General features: G+C 36.1%; 2 protein-coding genes across 2 annotated transcripts; both read left to right on the top strand.

The window, feature by feature from the left end:
- The first annotated feature begins 364 nt into the window (after positions 1-364).
- On the top strand, positions 365-1,453 carry LOC308689376 (uncharacterized protein). Its single transcript, XM_081363022.1, has 3 exons — positions 365-444; positions 553-856; positions 937-1,453. The coding sequence occupies exons 1-3, from the start codon at positions 401-403 to the stop codon at positions 1,258-1,260; spliced, it is 672 nt and encodes a 223-aa protein (XP_081219148.1). The 5' UTR covers positions 365-400; the 3' UTR covers positions 1,261-1,453.
- A 1,047-nt stretch (positions 1,454-2,500) lies between these two features.
- phyh (phytanoyl-CoA 2-hydroxylase) lies at positions 2,501-7,704 on the top strand. Its single transcript, XM_081363136.1, has 9 exons — positions 2,501-2,663; positions 2,981-3,039; positions 3,242-3,352; positions 3,952-4,120; positions 4,215-4,296; positions 4,564-4,745; positions 4,829-4,978; positions 6,646-6,780; positions 6,862-7,704. The coding sequence occupies exons 1-9, from the start codon at positions 2,598-2,600 to the stop codon at positions 6,913-6,915; spliced, it is 1,008 nt and encodes a 335-aa protein (XP_081219262.1). The 5' UTR covers positions 2,501-2,597; the 3' UTR covers positions 6,916-7,704.
- Positions 7,705-11,509: the final 3,805 nt, after the last annotated feature.

Genomic DNA, 11,509 nt, shown 5'->3' on the forward strand with positions numbered 1-11,509 from the left:
ATAGATAGATAGATAGATAGATAGATAGATAGATAGATAGATAGATAGATAGATAGATAGATAGATAGATAGATAGATAGATAGATAGATAGATAGATAGATAGATTTTGATTTACAAAATAGGAATATATATATATATATATATATATATATATATATATAGGAAGTTCGCAAGATTCGATATGAGCATCAGATTCCAAAAAAACGTACGATGTTATTCTCAGAATCTATTGCCGCAATTGATGTACAATCAGATTTTAAGAAAAAAATGACTAAGTTATTCACAGAATCTATTGACGCAATTCAGCATTAGCTCATAAACTGCCACTATAAAAGAACTGTAGAAACAACAGATTACAGATCAGAGCTGAAGACAAGTGCACTACAAGATCCAAGAAAGATGAAGACCGCGACCCTCCTGTGTCTCTGTTTCTTAGGTTTCAGGTGAGTCCTTCCATTTTCATGATACCGGGGTATAAATGAATGTATAATGTTGTAATGAAAAGTCTTCAGTGATGACTTGTGCAAATCTGAGACACAGTTTGCTTTTAGTTACAGTTTGGCAGCCAGCTCTGTGGAAGATGTGTACGAATATCTGTGGGAGAAGAATAAAGACATCGCCAATAAGACAATCGGGACTGACTTCCTGATACAGATGCAGAACGGCAGCCTTCAGGCGGAGCGATACGTCAACTTCACCATACAGGACATCGGCTATCTACTGAGAGTGACCAAAATGCTGAAGAGATTGAGTGGAAAAGAAACTCAGCCCACTGAACTCAGGTACTTCATGAAAGGCAGATACTCAAGCTACAAAATCTTTGCAGACTCCATGCTCAAACAATATTTTTTCAAGGTAAGAACAGAAACACAGACTTTAAACTTTCAAGCTAGTTCTGAATCCACTGAAGATGCTTTATATTCTCATTTCTCCAGGGTGAGCCTCCCATCCAGCAGACTCCAGCTATGAGGAAGTATCTGTCGTTCTACAGAAACCTGATGGAAAAAGAAGATCCGCTGTACTTTGCTGTGGGTCTCCTGCCCTGCGCTAGACTCTGGCTGTGGTTGGGTAATAATCTCAGCACACCTCCAACCAATGCCTACTACACTTGGAAGGTGGAGAATATGGGCGGCCATCCCGAGAAACACTACAGAGCTCTGCTGAACAAGTCTCTGAACACACCTGAAAAAGTGGCCAAGGCTAATACTATATTCCGTACACAGATGCAGAATGAGCATGATTTCTTCTTCTCATCTTGAGTGGTTGTTAGTAGTTCAACTTTTCATGAAAAAGTATATGCAATTATTTTCATAATATTGATTGATGTTTTTGATGGCTTCTATTAAGATTATTTTATGATTCATGATAATAAAATAATTTAATATAATACCAAGTTAAATGTTAAATATTTAAAAACTGTATGTACGCAACCAAATGTTTTGAGGAGTTTACAAACAATAATAAAAACAATACAAATAATTTACATTTTGTCTGAATATTTAATGTCTGTTATATTACCCATCTGTACATTAACCTTTAATAATCATTAAGAGCTACTGAATTATGTCTGACAGCTCACACTACTTTTGTTAAATCTAAATTTTGAAAAATATATTCCACACTTTATGGTGTTATATGGTTACAATAGAATATTATATAATATTATAGTGTGTTTTTGTAAGCACGTTGTATTTTATAGCAGATTTTATAAGCATAGTGTGTAGTTGTGCTTGGAGTCAATTGTTTTATTTGTTTTTATTGTTTTATTTGTGAATTTTTCTTTTTGCAAACCAAGTTTGGAGTTTTGTTTTGCCCTGATTTAAAAATAAAAATTCCTCATATTTTGTTGGTTTAATTCAACTTAATTAAGCTTATAAATCATACTAAGTGATGTTTTTGATAATGTAAATGAAGTAAGTTGTATGTGATTGGTAGGTTTAGGGTTAAGGGGATACAGATACAGTTTGTAGTATAAAAGTCATTGTGTCTATGTAAAGTTCTCATAATATGTGAAAACCCAACATGAGTGTGTGTTTGTGTGTGTGTGTAAAATAATATATATTTCAGCTCTTATCTGTAATTCAAACTGTAATTTCTACAGTAAACCGTTTTAATGTGGCAGTTTATTAGCTAATGCAGAATTGTGGCAATTGAGGCTGCCAGAATAACATCATTGTTAAATCATATTGTTTTGTGTAGATAAAAGTGCTAATTTTGAATCTTGCAAGCTTCTTTATCATCCCCGTCAACTCCCTAATCTATAATGGCTTATATATATATATATATATATATATATATATATATATATATATATATATATATATATATATAATAATATATATAATAATATTTATCATAAATAATTGTATTTATTTATTATTTAGTTAAAGCTTCATAGTTTTTCATATATATTTATTTATTTCAAGGGAGGTTTTATTGGTTAATGACTACTGTAAATCAAAAGTCCTCTGAGCATTTGTGACACCATAAGCTATACAAGTGTAGGTGCACTTTACCCCAGTTATATAAACACATACACACAGAGTCAAACGCACTGCAGATCAGTTCGCCTCGTCTACACTTTACTGGATTAAAGATGTCCCGGGCCGCAGACAGATTAAAAGTGGTTTTGAATCATCTGGACCGGTCCCACGGCGCTGTCGTATCCTTTTAGAGACGTTTTTCGAGCGAGCGGCGCGATGTACTTGAACGCGTGCGATCGAGGAAGCTGAAGCGCGTCTGCCTCAGACATAGCGGCTGTTCCGGGATCTCAAACACAGTACAAGCCGAGGCATTCCGGACAGGCCTACTTTTTATCGATGGAAATACATATTTCTAACAACATTGGATCATGTTTTAATTATAATTTCTATTTTGCTATGATAAATAAATTAAATAAATCACAGCGATTGCTTTACGTTACATTTGTTTTGTGTTATGGTGTTGACATGTTATATGAACTTTAACCTTATTATTCAGCGAGCATCCTTCGCTTCTGCCCAAAATGTGTCCTATCATCATCATCCTCAAGCCTTTCAGTTAGTCAGCTGATCTTTCTATGTATTTTCCTGTGGTTATCATCATGTACAACGCATTTTATAATTGTTTTAGTCTTTAAATATGGCTGAAATTCCATTAAGTAGACTTTAGTTTATTTTAATCAATATTAAATTCAGTAATGTGACGTCTATATAGTTGGTTCTTGGTCTGGTTGTAAAGTATGTTCTGGTTTGTCTGCAGATACACTTTTGACACGGATCTCCTGACTCCAGAACAGAGAATCGCCTATGAAAAGGATGGGTTCATACTCATCAGAAACTTGGTATCGGACGAGGATATTGACCAATTCAGGCAAGACTGATCAACACTTTTTTTTAAATGCATTGAACATATTCATTTTAGTTTGTAACTATGGTTTTAAAACATAACTAAAGAAATGTGTCAGCAAAGCTTGCTTTTTTATTGAAATATTGCAGACTGAATACAAGAATGCATCCTGTTTGAACTGCCCGTAAATCTACCATAGACAGTTCGACTACGGACTTTCAGCCACTGATAAACTTATCTAATGAGATGAGAATACAGTAAACAATATATTGACTAAACGTGTCCAATATCTATTTAATGTTTCACAATAATATAAAGTCGTATATTATTTTTATTTGGGGAGCAAATATTGATAATTATTTATTTTGTAAAAGCAATGCACTATGTATCCACAACAAGGTATTTTTTAATACAATTGTGTACACACAATTCACACATCACACAAATTCTAATATTTATGCAACACTGCCACTTTCAATCAATGAGAAACTCTGCTCAGTGGGATTAATAGGTGACTATTAGGCTACATGTACATGTGAGTAGATCAATAACAGAAACTCTGAACCGAAGTTTAAAGAGATCTTTGCACAAAGTCTGTACATAACTGAGTGTGTGTTTCGCAGGAAAGAGTTTGAGCGCATCTGTAAGAAAGAGGTGAAGGTGCCTGGTTTGTTGGTAATGAAAGATGTATCCATTGCTAAATCTGAGTTTGTTGAAGGCGAAAAGGCTGTTACCAAACTTCAGGACTTCCAGGAAGATCCCGAACTTTTCCGCTACTGCACTTTACCCCAGGTAGACGCAAACACAGAGTACTATGCAAAAAAATACACTCTCTAAAGCAACAACAAAATCTATTTTGAATTTAATCTGAATGCTTGTTTCTCAGATCCTGAAGTATGTGAAGTGTTTCACCGGACCCAACATCATGGCCATGCACACCATGCTCATCAACAAACCACCTGACACAGGTATAGATACACTTATCATGATTTAAGTTCGAAGTGTTCCTGAATCAACATCCTTGTTGGTGTGCAGGTGTGTTGATCTGGTGATGGGATCAAGCAGAATGTCTTAGGAATTTGTATTCCTTGATTAACTGTGGATTTTTATGTGTTATTTATATACTCATCAAAATGTCTCCAGTATGCCATGGAAGATACATCCAAAACATGAAATGTGTGACGCAGAGGTTTGCATCTAAATTCCTAAATGTGCACTTGTTTCAAACTTCCTAGGTAAGAAGACCTCTCGCCATCCCATGCACCAGGATCTACACTACTTCCCCTTCCGACCTGCCGATCGCATTGTGTGTTCATGGACCGCCATGGAGAAAGTGCACCGGGAAAACGGCTGCCTGGTCGTCCTGCCCGGCTCACACCATGGCACTCTGCAGGAACACGACTACCCAGAATGGGAGGTGGGAGAGACACAGGAATGAGGATGATTAACGCAGATGCTCTACATCAGTCAGCCTCATTTTGCTTCTTTGTTTCCTTCCAGGGTGGAATAAATAAGATGTACCACGGGGTGCGCAACTACAACCCAGACCATCCCAGAGTGCATTTAGAGATGGAGAAAGGAGATACAGTGTTTTTCCATCCTTTGCTGATCCACGGCTCAGGAATGAACCAAACCAAGGGATTTCGAAAGGTAGGAGGTACTTGCGTGCATAAAAATGGAGCTTTTACTCTAGTATTAAAGACATTTCCCTCCCTGGTTGTAAAATCAAGACAGAGACGTGTAAATGGGGACCAGTACCAATTTCCCAACCTCAAAACACATTCAGATGTGGTCAGGGATGCATTAGGCCACATTGCATTTGTAGTATTAACCATTGCATAACCCATTTTAATGCAAATTTTGGGATATTGCGTTAAAAAAAACGCTGGATGGAAACGCCAAGTTCGCAATTTAGGCGTTTTTTATCTAATAAGATGACACGCGTATAAACTACGATGAAAATTCACATGACTTTGCCTCAGCAGAGATTGTGATTGGATAACTGGACTTAACAGCAGACTAGGGCTGTCACTTTATGTTCAAAAATCGATTGCACAATCGATCGGACCAACCAAAGCAAGTTTCGAAAACGAAAATAGGGAATCGACTTTAAAGTTTTTTTCTCGCTAGCCAGCAGCGAACACGCGTCACGCGGCAACTGCAGGCTCAGACAAACACGCATTATACTTCTGCATTATGTGTCTCTTTTTACTACAAAACTGTGAATTCTGCCGGTATGCAGACAGTCTCATGCATACAGATACAGATTTGGTCTACGCATCTACAATCGCCTACGTAGGCGAAATTTGTTTGACATTTTAATCGTAAACACAGCCATGTTGAAGCTTGCAGTAATGTTTTTCATTTATGTTATGGCTTATTGTTTTTCGAGAATGTTGCACTCCTGTTTGACATTTTGCACGAAACTTCACGCCAATAAATCATCAGAATTTGGTTTGGGGCGCAAGTAATTTATGAGGCACAAGCCAAAGTGGCTTTTGCAGCAACTTCCATTTTTATTAGATATTTAGACAATTTACCAGAAAGTGGCGATTTTGCTCTTTTGAACACATGGGATGGAAACGGTGCTTTATTCACAAATGTTTTATGCAATATTCCAATTTTGCGTGTAGGTTAAATTCGCAACTACTATCATACATATATTACTGATGCAACATGTTATTTCAATAAAACGAGAGTTTAAAACTCAAATCTATATGACTCTAAAATAAAACCATTATCAAATCTGAAATTTGGAAAAGTGTTCAATTACACACACAACAGCAACAATGCACTGAAAAAGTAAAGGAAGGGATTACTCTTAATTTTCTGCAATTTAATTACAGTTACTTCTGATGCAATTAAATTAAAAACTGTACATACTATAGAACAATTCTATATAAAACAACAGTGAAATTTAACTAATTTAATGTCCAATGTTAAAATGTATGTTTTTTGTATGTAAGCTTCTCTCTTTAAATACTTTGGTCAGTTCAAGAATAATTAATGCAATTTTATATTATGTATTTTAAAGATTTAAAAGAGCAGTTTCATGTCTATCCTTGTATTGTTCTACTGGTCAGGGTTGATATGGGATTTAGAAAGTGATTAGTAATAAATAATGCAATACTTTTCATTAATAGAGAGAGCCATTAGTACAGTAATCTAATTTCACTGTTGGAGATGTAAATAGTAGCTATAATTACTTTTTTAAGAAAAACATACCCAACACTATTCATCAACATGCAGTAACAACCAACTTAGTAAGTGCTGTATGTAGTCACTAAATCCAAGACTGCTGTGTTCATTTATTTCAGGCCATCTCCTGTCACTATGCCAGCTCTGACTGCTATTACATAGATGTGAAAGGAACAACTCAGGAGAACATCAGCAATGAAGTGAAGGAACTAGCAGCTAAGAAGTATGGAGTTGACGATACAGTCTCCTTTCAGGTGTGTTTCCAGCTTCAAACGCAAAGTTTCTTTCATGCACGTGGCTTATCTTCAACATGCATGCGTTTGCTCTTAATGCAGGACACTTGGGCTTTGCGGGGACGTCTGGTCCAAGGAGAAAGAACATCGATGTGACTTGTGACTCTTCTGTCTGGCTTAGAGAGAGGACGGCTTCTCAACTGGATTAATTAACAGCACACAGCTGTTTGTTAATTTGCCAATTTCCTTAAAATTTATAATTATGGTTACATAATTGATACTTATGGAAAGTACAGCTTTCACCATCAGGTGGCAGTGTAGCGAGTAAATCGTGGATCACACACACTGAATCGCCATCTGTGCCTGGGACGATCAGTCCTGATACCGATCTAACAATAATGAAAGCCAGACATTGTAATATTAGCATCATCGGAAATTGGTGTGGCTTTTCTTCAAGCGATGTAAGAACATTTGGGAATTCATTGTCTTGGATAAATACTTCAGGTGTTTGTGAGAGTGTTTCCTGCAAGTAATTATTAGTGAGGTTGTTGCTTATTAGTAGTACTTTGATGAGAATTCGAGTTCACAGCAGGTACTTGGGAAGGAATAATCGAGCACAGCACTTAATCTGCCTTCATTTGAAATAGATCCAGCTTTTTGCTGATGGAAATGATGTTTTGAAACAAAAGTTTTGAAAGAATCAGAGGCAAAGTAAATAATTTTACTATTAATTCTAAAATATTAAAGGGATTAATATGTTTTATCAACATTAGATCAGGTCTAAACATACCTATTAATCTTTGACTCTACAGTAAAACAAACATTTCCTCGATAATAAGAGTTTATAATCTAAAGTTTCTACCATATATTTTTGCTTAATTTAAATAAAATATACTTATATGTGAATGCCAATGTTTAACCACAATAAATGCATTTAAAAAGGTACTGAACTTTACTGTGTATTCATTTTTTGAATGTGCTAAAAGTGACATTTGCACAAGAAACACCATTGAGACTTTTGCCTATGCAGGAGAATATTTTTTGAGAAGTTTCTCTGAAACTTGCATGCAGAGAGGAAGCTAGGCCTATAGATAAATGGTAATGCTTGAGCAGATGAACGTTTTCAATTTAAATTCAAATTTTCATCGTTCGCATGCACAAGTGTTTTGTGCGCCGTCAGCGCAATAGCAGTCACCTTTGACTTGAGATCAGGCACTAGTGGTTTTCCAACCTCGATTTAGCAGATGTGAGCAAAATACACAATCTATTTATATATTTACCAGCTAACTGCAGTCCAAATCTTTGATCATGCTGATTAAAAGCAGAATAAGTGGGCATTTTAGGAGCAACCATGAATGCTTGTTTGTTTCTCTCTCTCTCTGCATACACACATATAATAAATACCATACGTGCCCAGACTGCAGTCTCCATTAAAATCAAATTGCTTTTAGCAGAAAAGGTAGGTTCACTCAATGAAAGTGGCTATTTAAAAAGGTCCATGGTACAAACCACACCCTATCAACAACCTTCCACAGAAGCCAACAGTAAGGATGGAGCAGTGAGTTTGGTTCAGCTTGTTCACATTCGAACCATTGGCATCAATAGGCTCTAAGATCAACTTGGCTCACAATGTTTTTTGAGAAACGCATTTATAGATTGAGCTTAAAGGGATAGTTCGCCTAAAAATGAAAATTTTGTCATTGTTTATTCATCCTCATGTTGTTCCAAACTTCTATGAAGACGTTTAGCAGAATCTTCAGGCCGCTGTTTTCTATACGTTAAAAAGAAATGGGCTGTCAAGCTCCAAAAAAGCATGATAAAAGTGGTCCATATATCATCAAGTGGCCAAAACAAACCAGATTTGCATGTTACTAGCATTCTTCTCACAGCAGAAGGTATGGATTTGGAACGACATGAGGGTTAGTAAATAGTATTTAGGTGAGCAATTTCTTATATAAAACATGCTTATATACTCAATTTTGTGGAAAAACTCAAGCCTGGAATAGTATTTCCCATCTGTGTGTATTATGGGTAATAGAGAACGGGTCTCTACTGTTGCCTAGGGTGTCTGCCTCATGGAGACCTGGAACCAAAGAAAATACCTGGATGGTATCCAGACATCCAGGAATCCATTTACACAGCATGGAAAAATGCCTCGTAAATGCACATGCACACACTATAGCCAAACCAATCCAAAAAGGGCAAATCATTGAAACATTATGTAAGTTTTCTTTATAGACATTGATATATTTTGATTAGCATTGAGAGACGGAGCAATACTTTTAACTTCGCTCTAATCTCTTCCTTTAAACACTCTGCATGTCTGTTTCTCATTTCCTGAAATCCTTTGCTAGTTTTTACTCTAATTCTGTTTCTTTCTGTCAGTTTTTCATTTAGATACAGACTAGATGGAGACTAACGGATAGTTCTTGTGTAAAATGATGTCAAGATCCATGCCTGGCTCCAGCTATAAGATGTAAGGAGGGCCTCTCAATAGTTGTTAAATCTAAATATTACATCCGCCATATGACATTCAGACATTTAGTAGTGGAGAATACTTGACAAGATTTGTCTCACACAAACTCCCGCCGGCTTTGTAGCAAGTAATTTCTGACAGTCTTGGTAAAGAATGCACTGTCAGTGTGGCACTGTCACACATAAAACAATGATCTGGTTATTATTACATCTACTGCACAAGTATTCCACCCTGGACAGTTTGGGAACATATTTTTACACTAAAATGATTTATACAGAGAGGACTGCTAAAGTGATGTGGATGGATATGAAAAGAGCTGCTCAGCTCACAGTTTAGACTAGAGAGATTGGATGGAAGGATGGATGGACAGACAGAACAAACGATCCAGTAGATGGAACAATAGATAGAACGATTGATTAATGAATAGATATGAAAAGATCTGCTCAGCTAACAGTTTAGACAGATAGACAGACAGAAAGAGCAAACGATAGATGAACGATGGATGGATGGAAAAAAGATGGAACAAACGATAGATGGAACGAATGAACGACCAATAGATAGATAACCGATGGATAGAATGATGGATGGATGGAATAAAGTGTGTGAAAGTACCAACCAACGAACGATAGATAAAATGAACGATAGATGGAATGAATGAACGAACGAACGAACGAACGTCTGACAGACAGATAGATAGATAAAGCAAAATAAAGAACAGACGGATGAACGATGGATGGATGGAATAATGAATAGATAGGAGGAAAGAACGAACAAATAGATGGAACGAACGACAGATACAGACAGACAGATAGATAGATAGATAGATAGATAGATAGATAGATAGATAGATGGACAGATAGATAGACAGACAGATAGATAGACAGACAGATAGATAGACAGATAGATAGACAGACAGATAGATGGACAGATAGATAGACAGACAGATAGATAGACAGATAGATAGACAGACAGATAGATAGATAGATAGATGGACAGATAGATAGACAGACAGATAGATGGACAGATAGATAGACAGACAGATAGATAGACAGATAAATAGACAGATAGATAGATAGGTAGATAGACAGATAGATAGACAGACACAGATAGATAGATAGATAGATAGATAGATAGATAGATAGATAGATAGATAGATAGATAGATAGATAGATAGATAGATAGATAGATAGATAGATAGATAGATAGATAGATAGATATAGACAGACAGAGATAGATAAATAGACAGACAGATAGATAGATAGATGGACAGATAGATGGACAGATAGATAGATAGACAGACAGAAAGATAGACAGACAGATAGATAGACAGATAAATAGACAGATAGATAGATAGACAGACAGACAGACACAGATAGATAGATAGATAGATAGATAGATAGATAGATAGATAGATAGATAGATAGATAGATAGATAGATAGATAGATAGATAGATAGATAGATAGATAGACAGATATAGACAGACAGATAGATAGACAGATAGATAGATAGATAGATAGATAGATAGATAGATAGATAGATAGATAGATAGATAGATAGATAGATAGATAGATAGATAGATAGATAGATAGATATAGACAGACAGAGATAGATAAATAGACAGACAGATAGATAGATAGATGGACAGATAGATGGACAGATAGATAGATAGACAGATAGACAGACAGAAAGATAGATAGACAGACAGATAGATAGACAGATAAATAGACAGATAGATAGATAGACAGACAGACAGACACAGATAGATAGATAGATAGATAGATAGATAGATAGATAGATAGATAGATAGATAGATAGATAGATAGATAGATAGATAGATAGATAGATAGATAGATAGATAGATAGATAGATAGATAGATAGATAGATAGATAGATAGATAGATAGATAGATAGATAGATAGATAGATAGATAGATAGAGTCTGATCTCAGGGGAATGCAGGGAGTATTATGTATTATTGATGATGACAGGTGATAGTGCAGATATTTAGTTAATCGTTTAATCCTGATGAGCAGCTGCTGGAGAAATCCATCACACACACTTGCTCTGTTGTTCATTTGTTTCATTGGAATGGAAACCTGAAGCTAAACTGTAAATCTGCCAGATCTTGAAGTTTGGACAGCAATAGTCAATGATGATCCTGACCCCGAGGGTCTGATCAGTGGGTGTGCGCTGGGGTCCGTGTCTCCTTCTCTCGCCCCTCCTGCGTGAAATTCCAGCTCCCCCTTCTTTCCTCGCCTGGCGTTCCCTCTTTTC

Source organism: Scardinius erythrophthalmus (genome assembly GCF_964197995.2).
Source record: "Scardinius erythrophthalmus genome assembly, chromosome: 4".
NCBI classification, from domain to species: domain Eukaryota; kingdom Metazoa; phylum Chordata; class Actinopteri; order Cypriniformes; family Leuciscidae; genus Scardinius; species Scardinius erythrophthalmus.